Source organism: Prionailurus viverrinus, chromosome D4, assembly GCF_022837055.1.
Source record: "Prionailurus viverrinus isolate Anna chromosome D4, UM_Priviv_1.0, whole genome shotgun sequence".
NCBI classification, from domain to species: Eukaryota; Metazoa; Chordata; class Mammalia; order Carnivora; family Felidae; genus Prionailurus; species Prionailurus viverrinus.
In genome coordinates this window covers 81939414-81959048 of record NC_062573.1, presented here as the reverse complement: position 1 = coordinate 81959048, position 19635 = coordinate 81939414, and the positions used below count along the sequence as shown (strand labels likewise).

General features: G+C 37.5%; 1 protein-coding gene across 4 annotated transcripts in view; it reads right to left on the bottom strand.

The window, feature by feature from the left end:
- RIC1 (RIC1 homolog, RAB6A GEF complex partner 1) overlaps positions 1-19635 on the bottom strand; it is a 142925-nt gene that overhangs the window by 95198 nt on the left and 28092 nt on the right. For all 4 annotated transcript variants that reach the window (XR_007146111.1, XM_047829168.1, XM_047829165.1 and 1 more), the window contains exon 2: positions 9164-9271. Coding sequence is in view for 3 of the 4 variants with exons in the window: in XM_047829168.1 (XP_047685124.1) it covers positions 9164-9271 (108 nt within the window). In the remaining variant the exon portion in view is untranslated. The remainder of the gene's footprint in view (positions 1-9163; positions 9272-19635) is intronic.

Genomic DNA, 19635 nt, shown 5'->3' with positions numbered 1-19635 from the left:
CTTATTTATCTATTTATCTATTTATCTATCTATTTATTTATTGAGAGAGAGAGAGCGCGAGCGCGCAGAGGACGGGCAGAGAGAGAGGGAAAGAGAATCCCAAGCAGGTTCTGCACTGTCAGCACAGAGCCCAATGTGGGGCTCAAACTCACACACTGTGAGATCACAACGTGAAACAAAATCAAGAGTCTGACGCTTAACCCACTGAGCCACTCTGGCACCCTGATAATGATTTTAAATGTAAATGGAATAATGCTCTAATCAAAAGATACTGGTTGAGGGGCACCAGGGTGGCTCAGTCAGTTAAGCACCGACTTTGGCTCAGTCATGATCTCATGGTTCATGCGTTCCAGTCCTGCATCAGGCTCTCTCTCCTGTCAGCATGGTACCTGCTTTGGATCCTCGGTCCCCCTTTTTCTCTGCCCTTCCTCTACTTGCTCTCTCTCTCTCTCTCAAAAATAAATAAACATACAATAAATGAACTAGGAGTCACACTCAAAAAAGAATTTTTTTTAAGCTATTGATTGGATGGATAAAAAAAAAAAACCACCCATCTCTATGCTGCCTAAAGACAACTCCCTTCAGACCTAAAGACACATGAATATTCGAAGGGAAGGATGGAAAAACAGTTGCATGCAAACAGAAGTGAAAAGAAAGGTAGGGTACCAATAATTATATACCCGAGAAAACAGACATTAAAACAAAGACTCTAACAGGAGACAAAAGGCACTACACAATGATAAAGGGAAGAATCCAACAATAGTATATAACAATTGTAACTGTTTATGCATCCAATGTGGGAGGCACCTAAATACATAAAGCAACTATGAATAGACATAAAAGAAGAAATTGATAGTAATATAATAGCAAGGGACTCTAACACCCCACTTACATCAGCAGATAGAACACCCCAATAGAAAAATCAACAAAAAAATAATGGCTTTGAATAACACATTGGACCATAGGAACCTAACAAATATACTCAAAATGTGTCCCATCCAAAAACAACAGATTACACATTCTTTTCATGCACATGAGGCACATTCCCCAGAACAGATCACCCATTAAGCCACAAATTTCAGTAAATTAAAAAAAGGCTGAAATCATATCATGCACCTTTCTGACCACAAGGGAACGAAACTAGAAATCAATCACAAGAAAAAACCTAGAAAGCACACAAATACATGGAGGTTAAATACCAACGTTCTATACACTGAATGGGTCAATGAAGAAATCAAACAGAAAATCAAAACATACATGGAAACAAATGAAATTTAAGATAAATAGTCCAAAATCTCTGGGATGCAGCAAAAGCTGTTTTAAGAGGGAAGATTATAGCAATACCAGACTACCTCAAGAAACAAAAATCTCAAACTAACTTTATGTATAGGAGACAGGGAAAGAACAAATAAAACCCAAAGCCATTAGAAGGAAATAATAAAAACTAGAGCAGAAATAAATGAGAGAGACTAAAAAAATCCAATAGACAGGTCAATGAAACCAGAAGCTGGTTTCCTGGTTCTCTAGAAAAATAAACAAATTGATAAACCTTTAGCCAGACTCATCAAAACAAGAGAGAGAACTCAAATAACTAAAATCAGATGAAGAAGGAGAAGTAACTGATACCATAGAAATACAAAAGACTGATACAAGAGAATATAAAAAAAATTACATGCTAACAACTTGGACAATCTAAAGGAAATGCATACATTCCTAGAAACATAAACCCCTTCAAAACTAAATGAGGACAACACTAAATCTGAACATATCAATTACTAGCAAAGAAAATGAACCAGTAATAAAAAAAAAAAAACTCCCAACAAACAAAAGTCCAGGACCAGAAAGCTTCACAGGTAAACTCTACCAAGTAGTTACACAAGAGTTAATATTCTTTTCAAACTAGTCCAAAAAAACAGAAGGGGAAAGAAAGCCTCCAAACTTATTCTTTAACAGCAGCATTACCCTGATACTAAAACTACATAAAGACATTACAAAAAAAGAAAATTACAGGCCACTATCTCTGATAAACATAGATGCAAAAATCTTCAACAAAATACTGGTCAACTGAATACAACAAGAAATGATAGAGGGAATTTCTTTAAATTAAAAAAAAAAAAAAATCACCACCATCAAGTGGGATTTACTCCAGGGAAGCAAAGGTGGTTCAATATGCCCAAATCAATTAATGTGATACAACACATTAACAAAAGATAAAAATCATATGATCATTTCAAAAGACAGAGAAAAAGCATATGACAACGTACCACATACATTCATAATAAAAACTCTCAACAAAAAAAATTTAGAGCAAACATACCTCAACATAATAAAGACCTTAAATGAAAAATCCACAGTTAACATCATTTGCAATTGGGAAAAATGGAACTTTTCCTTTAAGATTAGGAACTAGACAAAAATGTCCGCTCTCACCACTTTTATTCAACATAGTGGTCAAAGACCTAGCCATACCAATCAGACAAAAAAAAAAAAAAAAAAAGAAAGAAAGAAAGAAAAAGAAAACCCAAAATAGTAAAGTAAAACTTTGACTTTTTGCAGATGACATACCATATACAGAAAACCCTCAAGACTACCAAAATACTACACAACAACAGATAAATGAATTCAGTAAAGTCATATGATGCTAAATTAATATTCAGAAATTTGTATCATATCTCTACATTAACAATATAGTAGCAGGAAAAGAAGAAAACAATCCATTTACAATTGCACTAAAAAGAATAAAATACCTAAGATTAAACTTAACCAAGGAGGTGAAAGGCCTGGACTATGAAAACTATGAAACACTGATGAAAGAAACTGAAGATGACACAAATGGAAAGATATTCCATGCTCATGGGTTGGAAGAAACAATGCTGTTAAAATGTCCATACTGCCCAAAGCAATCTACAGATTTAACGCAATACCTATCAAAATATCAACAAGCTGTTTCTACCAAGCTAGGAAAAATAATCCTACAATTTGTATGGAACTGCAAAGGACCATGAAGAGCCAAAGCAAACTTGAAAGTGAGGAATAAAGATGGAGAGGTCACAATCCCAGACTTCAAGATATACAATGAAGCTGCAATAATCAAAATAGTACAGTACTGGCCCACAGACACACAGATCAACAGAACAGTATAAAGAGGCCAGAAATAAACCAATAATGATATGGTCAATTTATTAAAAAAGGAGGTGAAAATACACAATGGAGAAAAAGACAAATGATGATGGAGAGCTACACAGAGAAGAATAATACTACTTTTAAAACATAAAAAAAAAACATAGAAAACAAACTCAAAATGGATTAAAGACTAAACATGAGACCTGAGATCATAAAATGTCTAGGAAAAAAACATAGGCAGTAATTTCTCTGACTTTGGCCAAATAACCATTTTTCCAGATTCTCTCCTCTGACAAGGGAAATAAAAGTTAAAATTAAACTATAGAGACTAAACCAAAACAAAAAGTTTTTGGCAAAGGGAAGCAAACCATCAGCAAAACAAAAAGGAAACCTACTGAATGCGAGAAGACTTCTACAAATGATCGATCTGATAAGGAGTTATTATCCAAAATACATTAAGAACTCCTACAACTCTAACTTTAAAAAAGAAAAAAAAAACCCTCAACTTACACAACTCAATTCAAAACTCTAATCCAATTAAAACTGGGTAGAGGACTTGCACAGACATTTTCCAAAGAAGACATACAGATGAAACAGACATATGAAAAGATGCTCAACATGAGTAATCATCAGGGAAATGCTAATCAAAACCATAATGAGATACTTTATACCTGTGAGAATGGCTAAAATCAAAAACAAAAAGCCCCTACCCTGAAGCCATTTTGTGAACTGTCATGTGCCACCTGAGCCTCCAGTAAAAACAAAAATAGGCAAAACAAACAAAAACACAAGAAGTAACTGTTAGTGAGGATGTAGAGAAAAAGGAACCATCATGCACTGTTGGTGGGAATGCAAACTGACGCAGCCACTGTGGAAAACAGTGTGGACATTCCTTTAAAAATTAAAAACAGAATTCCCATCTAATCCAGTAATTCCACTTTTGTGTATTTACCCGAAGATTACGGAAACACTCATTTGAAAAGATACATGCACCCCTATGCTTACTGAATCATTATTTATAATAGCCAAATTATGGAAGCAACCCAAGTATCCATCCCAAGATGAAAGGCTAAAGAAAATATGGTGTGTCTGTGTACATATACATATGTATATACATATATAAGTGCAAAGGAATATTAGCCATAAAAATGACTGAAATCTTACCATTTGCCATACATAATATGGATGGAATTAGAATGTATTATGCTAAGTAAAATAAGTCAGAGAAAGACAAATACCCTATGACTTCACTAATATGGACAATTTAAGAAGCAAAACAAATGAATAAAAAAAAAAGAGACCAAAAAAGACTTTTTTTTTTTTTTACATTTATTTATTTTTGAAAGACAGAGTGAGGGAGTGAGAAGTGGCTGCCACAGAGAAGGTGTGCAGGGAGAATGGGTGAAATAGATAAAGAGGATGAAGAGTACACGTATCTTGGTGAGCACTGAGAATATATGTGTGGAATCGAATTACTCTGTGCACCAGAAAATATAACATTGTATGCTAATTAAACTTCAATTTAAAAAATAAAAAATAAAATTCATATAATTTTCAGTTGTCAAAAATATTATTTCTGAGGGTAACCCTCTTGCACGTTGGCAGGAATGCAAACTGATGCAGCTACTCTGGAAAACAGTGTGGAGGTTCCTCAAAAAATTAAAAATAAAATTACCCTATGACCCAGCAATTGCACTACTAGGTATTTATGCAAAGGATACAGGAGTGCTGATTCATAGAGGCGCATGTACCCCGATGTTTACAGCAGCCCTATCCACAATAGCCAAATTATGGAAAGAGCCTAAATGTCCATAAACTGATGAGTGGATAAAGAAGGTGTGGTTTATATACACAATGGAATACTACTTGGCAATGAAAAGAATGAAATCTGGCCATTTGCAACAACATGGATGGAACTGCAGGGTATTATGCAAAGCGAAATCAGAGAAAGAAGGTATCCTATGTTTTCACTTCTATGTGGAATTTGAGAAACTTAACAGAGAAGCATGGGGGAAGCAGAGGAAAAAAAAAAAGTTACAGAGAGGGAGGCAAACCATAAGAGACTCTTAAATATAGAGAACAAACTGAGGGTTGATGGGGGGTGGGGGAGAGGGGGAAATACTGAGGAGGGCACTTGTTAGGACGAGCACTGGGTATTGTATGTAAGTGATGAATCATGCAAATCTACTCCTGAAGCCAAGAGCACCGTGCATACGCTGTATGTTAGCTAACTTAACAATAAATTATAAGACGACCATGGGGGAGGGGAAGGGGGGAAAAAAAAAAGAGGGAGGGAGCCAAACCATAAGAGACTCTTAAAGACTGAGAATAAACTGAGGGTTGATGGGGGGTGGTAGGGTGGGGAAGGTGGGTGATGGGCATTGACGAGGGCACCTGTTGGGATGAGCATTGGGTGTTGTATGGAAACCAATTTGACAATAAATTTCATATTAAAAATAAATAAATAAATAATCCTTATCTATTAATTCATTTTTAATTTTTATTAAAAAAGTAAAAAATAAAAAACAAATTATAAAAAATTAAAAAACATATATATATGTTATTTCTGACTTTTTAAAATAATTTAAATATGTTGAACTACTCTTAATTCACTGTCCTTACAAACGTAGGCAGGAGGTAGATTTGGTAGGTAGCTGGTAGTCTGCAGAAGTAAGGAACTATTTAATATTTTGATCATGTGGACCATTTTCCAATGATTAACCTGGTCAGCATTATATAGCAGACTAAAAAAAGGACAGAAAGCAGAGACAGAAGTTAGTGCAGAAGAATAGAGGCATACCTCTGAGATAGTGCAGCTACAGTTCCAGAACACCTCAGTAAAGTGAATTTCACAATAAAGCCAACTCAGAAGAATTTTTTGGTATTCCAGTGCATATAAAAGTTACATTTACGGGGCGCCTGGGTGGCGCAGTCGGTTAAGCGTCCGACTTCAGCCAGGTCACGATCTCACGGTCCGTGGGTTCGAGCCCCGCGTCAGGCTCTGGGCTGATGGCTCAGAGCCTGGAGCCTGTTTCCGATTCTGTGTCTCCCTCTCTCTCTGCCCCTCCCCCGTTCATGCTCTGTCTCTCTCTGTCCCAAAATAAATAAATGTTGAAATAAAAGTTACATTTACTCCACACTGTGGTTATTTAGGCCTGCAATAGCATTATGTTTAAAAATACAGTGTACATACCTTGATTTAAAAATACTTGACTGTTAAAAACAATGCCAACTATCATCTGAGCTTTCAGCAGCTAGAAATCTTTTTGCTGGGGATGGCTGCTGACTGGACAGGGTGGTGGGTGCGGAAAGTCAGGATGGCTGTGGCAAGTTCTTAAAATAAAACAACAGAATTTGCTGCATCAACTGACTCTTCCTTTCATGAAACTCTCTCTGCAGCATACAGTGCTGTTTGATAGCATTTTGCCCACAGAACTTCTTTCAAAATCGGAGTCAATCCTCCCAAACTCTGCTGCTGCTGCTCCATCAAGCTGGCTGATGAGATATTATAGATCCTTCATGGTCATTTCAACGGTCTTCACGGCATCCTCACCAGGAGTAGATTCCATCTCAGAAAACCACGTTCTTTGCTCATCCATGAACAGCAACTCCTCACCTGCTCACGTTTTATGACATGACACCAGTTCTGTCCCATCATCAGGCCCCACTTCTGATCCTAGTTCCCCTGCTGCATCAACTTCCTTCCCTCAAGTCTCGAACCCCTCCACGTCATCCAGAAAGACTGGAATCGACCTCTTCCAAATTCTTAATAATGCTGGTATTTGGAGCTTTCCCCATGAATCATGAATGTTCCCCATGGCATCTAGGACGGTGACTCCTTCCCGGAAGGTTTTCAATTTACTTTTCCCAGATCCATCAGAGGAACCACTATCTATGGCAGCTAGAGCCTTAAGAAACGTTTTTCTTTAACAATAAGATTTGAAAGTCAGAATGACTCTCTGATCTGCAGAATGGATGTTTTGTTAAAAGACACAAGCGAGACAACATTAATCTCACCGTCCAACTGCATCAGAACTCTTGTGCAATCAGACGCACAGTCAATAAGTGACAATATTTTGAAATGAATCGTTTCTATCTCTGCGCAGGCCTCAACCGTGGGCTGAAAACACTCAGCGCACCAAGCAGTAAGCAGATGTGCCCCTCCCCGCACTTCCACGTCGGGACGACGGCCTCCTTCCTCAAACCTCCGGAAACCACCTCCGCTCGCTTCAGACTCGTCCTCTGCAGGCTCCTCACCCCTCTCAGCCTTCACGGGACTGAAGAGTCAGGGCCTCGCTCTGGGTTAGGCTTCTCTGGGTTAGGCTTCCCGGAAGGGAAGGCTGCGGCCGGTTTCATCTTCTGTCCAGACCACTAAAACGTTCTCCGCATCAGCAAGAAAGCTCTTTGGTTTTCTTATCCGTTGTGTGTTCACGGGAGTAGCGCTTTTAATTTCCTTCGGGAGCTTTTCCTTCGCTTCCACAACTTGGCTGTTTAGCGTAAGAAGTCTCAGCTTTCAACATGCTTCCCTCACTAAGGGAATCGTTTCTAGCTTTTTTTTTAATCGTTTCTAGCTTTCAACTGAAAGTGAAAGGTGTGCAGCCCTTACTTTCAGCTGAACACTTAGAGACTACTGTAGGGCAACAAGCGGTCCTCATTTCCATATAGTTGTGTCTCTCATATAGGGAGGCCCAAGGAGACGGATCAGACAGGGAAAGAACAGGCCACCAGAGCAGTGAGCACACACCCAACATTTATTAAGTCTGCCATCTCATATGCACAGTTTATGGCACCCCAAAACGACCCTCAATAGTAACAAAAAGATCACTGATCACAAATCACTATAACAAACATAATAACGAAAAAGTTTGAAATATCGTGATAATTACCAAAATTGCCAAATAATCAATTTGTAAAAATGCAGTATCTGCAAAGCGCAATAAAGCAAAGTACACCAGAAGTTATGCCTGTAAATAGAATCTAAATACCTAATTTAATCCCTTCTTTCTGATATACACCATCTATATAACACTTAATTCCTAAGTGGTGACTCAGTGGCTTAGTCGGTTAAGCATCTAACTCTTGATTTTGGCTCAGGTCATGATCTCATGGTTCATGAGACAGAGTCCTATATTGGGCTCTGTGCTGGATTCACTCTCTCCTTCTCTCTCTGTGCCCTTCCCCTGCTTGCGTGCAAGTGCTCTCTTTCAAAATAAATAAATAAAAACTAAAAAAAAAAAAAAAAAAAAATCACATCTTCAATACAACTTCATTTACTACAAAGAATAACAGTATCTACTTCAAACTGCTGATTTAAAATTAAATGAGATGATCCACGTATAATGGTTATCACAGTATTTACATAGGAGATGCTCAATAAAGATTAACCATATATATATATGATGGCTAATTCAGATTAGGTCACAATGACAGTCCAAGAGATGACAATGACAAAACATAGATTGAAAGGGTAAAATTAATCAGACCAAAGCACACTAATCGAACAGAGGAGAAATGCAAAAATAGATCGAAATGGATATGAAAATTTAGTTTGCCATAAAAACATAAAGGTTATCATTTTTGTGAGGCATCCTTAAAGATGGAGGACAGGCCTTTAAAACATAAATTTGGGAGTACTGTGTGAATAGAGATGAAAGTTTTAAAATTTTGGATTAAACTTCCAGGACAAAACAGGAAAGTAAGAAGACTAAAGACAAAAGAATAAGGTGTGCAGCCCTTACTTTCAGCTGAACACTTAGAGACTACTTAGGGTAACAAGCTGTCCTAATTTCCACATAGGTGTGTCTCAGGAAATAGGGAGGCCAATAGGGAGGCTTAATTTAGGGAAGGGAGGAAGCAGAAGAATCACAAAAAGACTTGTAAGAGTACCCTGAATAGAAGAATCGGTATAGCAATTCCTATCACAGAAGATAAATGCTAATGGGTGGGAAAGACCAAAATGGAAGTCATCTAAAAGAATCAAATTTAAATGCAATGTAATGACTTCATAAAAATCACTATTGAAGTTGAAAATTCTACTTACTGACACAGCTATCATGGTACTATCTGGCCTCCATTCGGCTTGTTTGTAGAATCCAAACTGAGAAGATGATTTTTCAGGTTCCTTGTAGGTTACAATTAACACACTAGGCTGGAAGGAAAGAGATTTATTTTATTATTATCCCATAAAAATACATACAAAACAAATTTAAGATAACTTATCATGGAGCACTCTAAAAATACTTTAGTAACTCTAAATGTGTATAAAAGATAACAAAATTAAGTCATCAGCCCTAATTAGCCCAAATAAATCAACTAAAAAGAACCAAAAGAAAGACAATCTGAAAAGGACTACACACATTTAAGTTATTGAGTTGATTACTAATCACCTTCAAAAACAAAAAGAAACAGGCCCAGATGGGTTCACTGGTTAATTCTATCAAACATTTAGGAAATTACACAAATTCTCTACAATCTATTCCAGAAGACAGAAGCACAGAGAATACTTCCTAACTCTATAAGGTCAGAATTGGCCGAATAACTAAACCAAACAAAAATATTACAATAATGCAAAACAGCAGACCAAGATCTCTCATGAACACAGCTGAAAAATTATCAGCAAAACATTCGCAAATCTAATCTAACAGTGTTTAAAAAGAATTATACACAATGGTGCACCTGGGTGGCTCAGCCGGTTAAGCATTCGACTTTGGCTCAGGTCATGATCTCATGGTTCCTGAGTTGGAGGCCCATGTCGGGCTCTGTGCTGACAGCTCAGAGCCTGGAGCCTGTTTCAGATTCTGTGTCTCCCTCTCTCTCTGCCCCTCCCCCACTCACACTCTGTCTCTCTCAAACATAAATAAATATTGAAAAAAAATTTTTTTAAATAAGAGAATTATATAACCAAGTGAGATTTATTCCGGGTATGCGAGACTGGATCAATATGCAAAAATCAGGGCAACTGGGTGGCTCAGTCGGTTAAGCACCCACCTCTGGATTTCAGCTCAGATCTTTATCTCACAGTCATGAGATTAAACCCCTTGTTGGGCTCCATGCTGACATCACAGAGCCTGCTTGGGATTCTCTCTCTCCCTCTCTCTCTGCCTCTCCCCTGTTCATGAGTGCTCTCTTTCCCTCCCTCCCTCAAAATAAATAGACATTTTAAAAAATGCAAAAACTGGGCGCCTGGGTGGCTCAGTCAGTTAAGTGTCCAAATTCGGCTCAGGTCAAGATCTTGCAGTCTGTGAGTTCGAGCCCCATGTCAGGCTCTGTGCTGACAGCTCAGAGCCTGGAGCCTGCTACAGATTCTGTGTGTGTGTGTGTGTGTGTGTGTGTGTGTGTGTGTCTCAGGAATAAACATTAAATATTTTTCAAAACAAATGCAAAAACCAATTAATGTAATCTATTTTTTTAATGTAATCTATTGCCTATCTACAGGCTAAAGAAGAAAAAACACATGAATGTACCAATAAATTCAGGAAGAGAACTTGAGAAAATCCAGGACCCGCTCGTGATAAAATCTCTCAGTAAACTAAGACTAGGGGAACTTCTTCAATCTGACAAAGAATACCTACAAAGAACCTATAACTAATGTCATACTCACTGGTAAGAAACTACAAGCTTTCCTACTAAAATCCAGAACAAAGTAAAGGCACCTCCCTCTCACACTCTTTCTCAAAGTCACAACGGAAGTCCTTACTAATGTAGTAAGACAATAAAAGGAAATAAAAGATACACAGGTGGGGGGGGGGGGAGTACAACTTTCTTTATATATGACATGACTGCCTATATAGAAATCCAAAAGAACCAACAACAAATAACACAGAAATAATAATTATTAGTACGGTTACAGAATACAATGGTCATATACACATCAATTGCTTTTTCATACAACAGCAATGAACAAGTGGAATTCAAAATTAGAAACAAAATAGCATTTGTATTAGCAACCAAAAAAATTTATTTAGGCACAAATCTAATAGAATATGTATACAACCTATATGAGGAAAACTACAAAATTCTGATGAACAGATTTTTAAAAGAACTAAATAAATGGAGGGATATTCCAAGTTCATGGTTGGGAAGATCCAATATTGTCAAGATGTTAGTCCTTCACAACTTGAACTACAGATTCAATACAATCAAAATCAAAATCACAGCAAGTTATTTTAGAGACATCAACAGGCTGACTCTAAAGTTTACATGGACAAGCAAAAGACCAGAATGGTCAACTCAATACTGAAGGAGAAGAACTAAGCTGAACGACTTGATGCTACCCCAAGACTTACTAAAAAGATACAATAATAAGACAATGTGGTACTAAACAAAGAATAGAAAATATTCTGTTCAATAGAACAGAATAGAAAGCACCAGATACACATTCACATAAATACAGTCAAGTGACATTCAACGAAGGGGCAAAGGAAATACAAAGGAGAACACATGGTCTTTTCATCAAATGGTGCTAGAATAACAGGATATCACTTTCCAGTAGTGTAAGAAGCCTCAAAGGGTCATCTTATACTTTTCCTGCTGTTGTCCTAGAAGCAGCCATTTTTCCAGGGACACCTGTTCCATTTTTATTAGAGAATAATATTTAAAAAACAAGATCTGGAAACAAGATGCTTGTTGTCAGTGGGGTATCATTGCTTCTACATCCTCACAGCAAACACAGTAGGTAACATACATACCTATACTAACCTATATATGAAAAAACATGTTATGTCTATTTTTTTCTGTATACACATATGTATATATTTGTAGACAGGAACATAGGAGTGCAATGAAGCACAATGTGGTTAGTTCTAGCCTTCTCCCTTACTTTCAACTTTTTTCTAGTCATCATCTCATTGAATTAATTTAGTTCTTTGTTAAATTCTACTGTATACTAGTTTGGAACTGCTAAGTATTTTCCTACAGTAAATAAATTTACCAACTAGAATACAGTTTTTATAGCTAGCTTCTTTTACTTTAGCCTTTGGAACATAGTGTTACATACACCATTCCCTTAAAACTTTTTTTTCATCCCTAAAAGCAAAATACAAATGTTTCCAAGAAGCTAGCAATATTCCAAATACATTAAAACTGTTAGACATCAGTTGTTTGTACTTCAAGTATCAATTAAAAGTTAAAAATCAGTACCTTGGGAGAAGTGACATCAGCAAGATGAGAGAGTAGGAAACCCTGGACTCTCCTTCACCCCACAAACACATAAATTCAGCAAAAAATTCAAACAAAAATTCCCTATGGCAAGAAATCTAGAAAGTAACTGAAAGGCACCTGAAGGCTAGATGAATACAGAATCAGACTCATCAAAACTGGTAGGGAGATTTGGGATGCCCAAACCCCTACACACACCAGAATACCTACCCCCAACACAGGATAAACCCTCCACCTCCAGCTTCTTCTTGGGAAGGGAAAGAGTCCTCAAGTCCAGTGCCCCAACTTTTCTGGGGGCTGTCCAAAGGGAGGGAAGAGGGTCTGTCTTGAGGCCGTGATGAAACCTGGCATAATCTAGCCACCAGGGAGGTCAGGAGAACAGAGACAGAGTTTGGTCCGGGAGTTGCCACAGCCCTTCCCCTGACTCAGCAAAGAGCAAGTGGATGAAAAAACAAAACGAAAGAAACAAACAACAACAACAACCAAAAAAACAACTTCCACCTTCTCCCTATGGACAGAAACAGTTGGATGGAGCTTACGGCAATCCAACTTTTCTGAAGGATGATTGGGGAATGGCTTCAGTCCACTTGTTACAGTGCACTGAGGGGATTCAGCATACCTAGACACTTGGGAAGCACAGAAAACAAAAGAAGCATGTTGGACTAGCATGAAGGTTTGAGAGGCCACCAGAATCTCTGGCCAGGGTGGACTGGGGGGACGGCAGTCTTTGAACATAGGAGACCATTCCACGAAGACTGGGAGAGGTGACTGTTTTGTCTAATGCACACACACCAACACAGAGCGTCAAGGAAGATGAAGAAACAAGTTAATGTGTTCCAAACAAAGGAAAGAAGATAAATCTCCAGACAGAGACCCTAATGAAACACAGCTCTATGATTTACCAGAAAAATAATTCAAAATAACCATCATAAAGATGCTCACTGAGACTGGAACAACAACAAATGAGCCAACTGAGGATTGCAACTAGCGACAGAAAATATACAAAAGTATCAAACAGAAATCATGAAGCTGAAGAAAATAACTGAAATAAAAATTCATGAGAGAGGCTCAACATAAAACTAAGTCAAGCAGAAGAAAGTATTAGCAAATTCTAATAAAGGTCACTGGAAATCATTCAATCACAAGACCAATAAGAAAAAAAATGAAAAAGAATGCAGAAAGCTTCAGGAACTTATGGGACACTAAAAACAGACCAATATATGCACAGCAGGAGAAAAGAAAGAAAAATTACCTGAAAGTTTATTCAAGAAAACAATGTCTGAAAAATTCCCAAATCTGAGGAAGGAAATGGACATACAGATCCAAGAAGCCCAAAGAAACCCAAAGAAGAGGAACTCAAAGAAATACACAAGGAGAAAAATTACAATCAAACTGTCAAAAGTAAAAGCAGTGAGAATGTTGAAAACACAAGAAAAAGGTAACCTGTCACGTATAAGAACCCCCATTAGACTATCAGTGGGTTTCTCAGCAGAAATCTTGCAGGCCAGAAGAATGTGGGATGATACACTCAAAAAGCTGAAAGAAAAAAGCTGCCAAGTAAGAATACTATATCCAGCAATAGTGTCCTTCAAAAATGAAGGACACGGGAGCCTGGGTGGCTCAAATGGTTAAGTGTCCAACTCTTGGTTTCGGCTTGGGTCATGATCTCACAGTTCATGGGATTGAGACGCACGTCAGGTTTTGTGCTGACAGCATGGAGTCTTCTTGGGATATTCTTTCTCTTTCTCTCTCTTTCCCCCCCCCACCCCTCCCCACCCATGTGCACACTCTCTCTCTCAAAATAAACATTAAAAAAAAAAATGAAGATAATATTTTTCCTAAACAAACAAAAGCTGAGGTAGTTTAACACCACTACACCTCCTTACCAGAAATCACTTTAGATTTAAGCACATACATAAGCTGAAAACGACAGGATAGAAAAAGATACTCCATGCAAATGGTAACCTTAAAGAGAGCACAGGAGACTATAGCTTACATCAGACAAAACTGACTTTAAGTCAAAGTGTCAAAAGGGGAAAAAGACACTGTACAATGATAAAAGAATAAATTCACCAGAAATACCTAATAATTATAAATAAACACATACACACACACACACACACACACACACACACACACACAGTAGTATATTAGGTGTAACACCAGAGCATCTAAATAAAGCAAATATTTGCAAAAGTGAATAAGGAAGTAAACAGCAATAAAATAGTAGGGTACTTCAATATCTCACTTTCAGTAATAGAACACTGAGACAAAAATCTATGAAGAAACTGAAGACTTGAACAACACTACAGATCAAATGAAGCTAACACATACATACAGAACTTTCTGCAAATAGAAGAATACACATTCTTCCTAAGTGTACACAGAACATTCACCAGAACAGATCACATGTTAGGTCTTGAAATCATACCAACTATCTTCTCTGACCACAATGGAATGAAACTAAATAGCAAAAAAAAAAAAAGGGGGGGGGTAAACACACTCTTAAACAACAAATGGGTCAAAGAAGAAATCAAAAAGGAAATTAGAAAACATTTTGAGGGGCACCACCTGGGTGGCTTAGTTGGATAAGCGTCCAACTTCAGTTCAGGTCATGATCTCATGGTTTGTGCATTCGAGCCACATGTCAGGCTCTGTGTTGACAGCTCAGAGCCTGGAGCCTGCTTCAGATTTGTCTCCCTTTCTCTCTGCCCCTCCCCTGCTCATGCTCTGTTTCTCTCTCAAAAATAAACAAACATTAAAAAATTTAAAAAGTGTATATATAGAAACAAAACCTAAAGCACAACATGACAAAACTTATGGGATACAGCAAAAGCAGTACTAAGAAGTTTATTAGCGATAAACGTCTACCTTAAAACAGAAGATCTAAAATCAACCTAATTTTAAATACCTCAAGGATCTAGAAGAACAAACTAAGTCCAAAATCTACAGAAGAAAATAATAAAGATTAGAGCAGAAATAAGTGAAATAGAGAACAGTAAAAAGAGGAAAAAGTGGGGCACCTGGGTGGCGCAGTCGGTTAAGCGTCTGACTTCAGCCAGGTCATGATCTCGCAGTCCGTGGGTTCGAGCCCCGCGTCAGACTCTGGGCTGATGGCTCAGAGCCTGGAGCCTGTTTCCGATTCTGTGTCTCCCTCTCTCTCTGCCCCTCCCCCGTTCATGCTGTGTCTCTCTCTGTCCCAAAAATAAACGTTGAAAAAAAAAAAAAAGAGGAAAAAGTAAGTTTTCTGAAGATAAAATTGACAAATCTTCAGCTAGACTAAGGTAAAAAAAAAAGCTCGAAATCAACTCAAAGAAATAAAAAAGGAGACATTACAACTGATAACACAAACATACAAAAGATCACAAAGATAACTACAAACAACTGTATGCCAGCTGTGGACAACATAGACAAAGTGGGAAAATTCCTAGAAATATACAACCTATCAAGACTGAATCATGAAAACCCAGAAAAGCTGAATAGACCTGCAACTAGTATGCAACCTCCCAACAAAGAAAAGCCCAGGACCTGATGGCTTCACTGTCAAATTCTGCCAAACATTTAACAAAAAATTAAATCCAATTCTTCTCAAACTACTGAATCAGCAAGAACACTTTCAAACTGATACAAAATACCAGATGAAGGCACTACTGGAAAAAAAAAAAATCCTAAGTCACTATCTCTGAATACAGATGCAAAAATACTCAGTGAAATACTTGAAAAGTGAATTCAACACCATAGTAAAAAAAAAAATTATACACCACAAGCAAGTTTGACTTATTCTTGGGATGCAAGGATGGGTCAACATATAAAAATCAATTAATGTGATACACTGCATTGTTAAGAATAAAGGATAAAAAAAACCATAAAATCATCTCAATAAGTGAATAAGTATGTGACAAAATCCAACACTCTTTCAGAAGAAAAACTTGTAAACTACAAATAAAAATGCAAAGTACCTCAAACATTAATAAGGCCATGTAAGATCTATAACTAAATCATACTGAACAGTGAAAAACTGGAAGATTCTCCTCTGAGATCAGGAACACGTCCAGGATGCCTACTCTTACCACCTCTATTCAACATAGTACTAGAAGTCGTAGCCAGAGGAATTAGGCAAGATAAATAAAAAACATCCACATCAGAAGGGAAGAAGTAAAACTCTCTTTGCAAACAATATCATCTTATATATAGAAAACACTAAAGATTCCCTTAAAAAGAAACTAATAGCAGGATGCCTGGGTGGCTCAGTCAGTTAAGCATCCTACTCTTGGTTTCAGCTGGGGTCATGATCTCATGCTTTGTAGGACTGAGCCCCATGTTGGGCTCAGCACTCACCCCCTGCTTACGTGTGTGTGCATACACGTGTTCCCTCTCCCTCTCTCTCTCTCAAAAAAATTAAATAAACTTAAAAAAAAATAAACTAATAGCTAATAAAAGAATTCTCAGTCTAAGTCTTAGGATACAATATCAACATACAAAAATCAATTTCTATGAGCTATCTGAAAACAGAAATTAGGAAAACAATCTTATTTATTGTTAAATGTTAAAATGTCTCTGATACCTAAAGCAATCTCCAAATCAATGCAATCCCTATCAAAGTCAGAATAGCACTTTTTACTGAACTAGAAAAAAATTCTAAACTTCATATGGAATCACAAAAAACTCTAAAATTCACATGGAACCACAAATAGCCAAATCAATCATGAGAAAGAACCAAGCCAGTGGCATCACACTTCTTGATTTCTAAATATACTACAAAACTACGTTAATCAAACAGTAAGGTACTGGCATAAAGACAAACATAGGGCAATGGGGGCGCCTGGGCGGCTCAGTCGTTTGGGCATCCAACTTCAGCTAAGGTCATGATCTTGCAGTTCATGAAGTCGAGCCAAAGGTAGGTCTCTGTGCTGACAGCTCAGAGCCTGGAGCCTGTTTCAGGTTCTGTGTCTCGCTCTCTCTCTGCCCTCCCCCGTTCATGTTCTGTCTCTCTCTGTCTCAAAAATAAATAAACGTTAAAAAAAAAAAAAAAAAAGATACAAGTTAGAATGAACGGTTTCCCTGTATTTATTTTTAATGATTTTGGTATCTTTGACCTGTTTATGTGAAAGATTTTTTTTTAATGCTGGCGACAAAGGAGACATTAACCAACTCAATCAGAAAATGAGATTTTAAAGAAGGTTTTGATTGTTATAATCAGCAATAATTGCCAACGGATTTAATAAATGTAAAAGTCAGAGTTGAACAGAGATAATATTTAATCACTAACTCAAAATCATAGTATGTTTTAGCATTTACTAATTTTTTATTTCTTAGTATTTCAATATAGATTTTATAAGCTGTTCAAATTTCTAAAAATGAGTACTTCTCTAATTTGGAAGTCAGATCACATACTAAACCTGAGGTTTTTACTCTGTTTGCACCTATATTAAAATGGCTTATCAAACTACTTTTTTTTTGTTTTTTAAATTGTTTTTAATGCTTATTTTTGAGACAGTGCGAGTCGGGGAGGGGCAGAGAGAAGAGACATAGAACCTGAAGCAGGCTCCAGGCTCTGAGCTGCCAGCACAGAGCCTGACACGGGGCTCAAACCCACAAACCATGAGATCATGAGTCAAAGTCGATTCTTCACCGACTGAGCCACCCAGGTGCCCCAAACTAAGTTTTTGTATCAAGCAGATAACAAATTGGTCTTAAGTCTCCCCTCTCCTCCGATGACTGACATTTTGCACAGTGTGTTAGTAAGTACAACTCTGTAAACAGCAGAAACCAACAGGTTTAAAGGTCTCCTAACTATTTGCTTTATTAAAAAAAAGAAAATCTAGGCAGCAATTTTAGTCCTAATGGCAATGCTTGTTTCTAAATACATGTATTCATAAAGAAGTCTACTAGGTACTTCCTTATAACCCATGACAATACAGAAAACAGGGTCCAGAGGTTTTGTGTGTGTGTGTGTGTGTGTGTGTGTGTGTGTGTGTGTGTGTGTGTGTTTTAAGTAGGCTTCATGCCCAGCACAGGACTTGAACTCACCACCCAGAGAACAAGACCTGGGCTGAGATCAAGAGTTGGACACTTAACAGACTAAGCCACCCAGGCACCCAGGGGTCCCAAGATTATGCATGAATCTTTTTGTGTAAAATTTCATGCTACTAAAACAGATTAATAATTGTGTTTTAACAACTAATAGTCTGTTTTATATTCCTTGAGTATCCGTGAAGAATAACTAAATGTATAAATTCTCAGTAACCCACTACTTCAAATAGTTCCTTCCACAGACTGCTGATTTCAAACTGATTTTAATACCTAATATAAAGCATATATAATGTATAAAGGATAAAATGAACACTGACAAACCCATCATCCAGCTAAATGATTCACTATCCATAATCTGAAGGCCCTGAGTTCCCTTGCCTAATAACATGCACCTATAACTCTCCAAGATCTAATCACGATCTTCAATTTTGTGATTATATCCCTGCTCCTCTGTAATTCATTCACTTTTGTACTGAATATACCACAACCTATTTATCTTCCTGTTAATAAAAACCGCTGAGCTTAGAAAAATAATTTATGAATTTTTTCTGATTAAAAAGAAAATTAATTCCAAAATGAGAAACGTTGAGGGGAGGGCGTCTCTGTCCATACAAAGTCCAATTCAATGCACAGTATAAATTTAAAACTTGACAAATACAACCAGCACTGTTGCTATTAAACTAAGAGAAGTATGGTACATTTATGTTCTTGACAGAATTGCAAATCTATGATGTTCACAGGCTTTCCAGAACTTTTGGTTAATTTTTAAAGATTAATTATCATAGCTGTACCGGCGAATACATATCTGTAAAAGACTCCAGACTTATCTTTTAAATTTTATAGGACACTGTTTTCAAAATTAGTTCATTAGAGATTATGTAACTATTTAGGAAGTTCTGTGTTAGCTTCCTACGGTTGCTGTTACAAATACCAAAAACCGGGTGGCTTAAAACAACAGAAACTTGAATCAAGGTGTCAGCAGGGCTTTGACAGCTAGAGAGGAAAGTCCTTCCTCACCTCTCCTACCCCTGTGTTTGCGACAACCCTTGGCTTGTAGGTCCATCACTCCAGTCACATGGCCAATCTTCTCCCTGTGTGTCTTCACACAGCCTTCCCTGTGTGCAGGTCTATTTTGTGTTCAAATATCCCCCTTTTATAAGGATGGTGTCATATCAGATTAGGGCCTACCCTAATAACCTCATTTTAACATGATCACTCTATAAAGACCTGATTTCTGGGTTAAGGGTCCGACTCTTGCTTTCCGCTCAGGTCAGGATCTCAGTTCATGAGATTGAGCCCTGCGTCAGGCTCTGTGCTGACAGC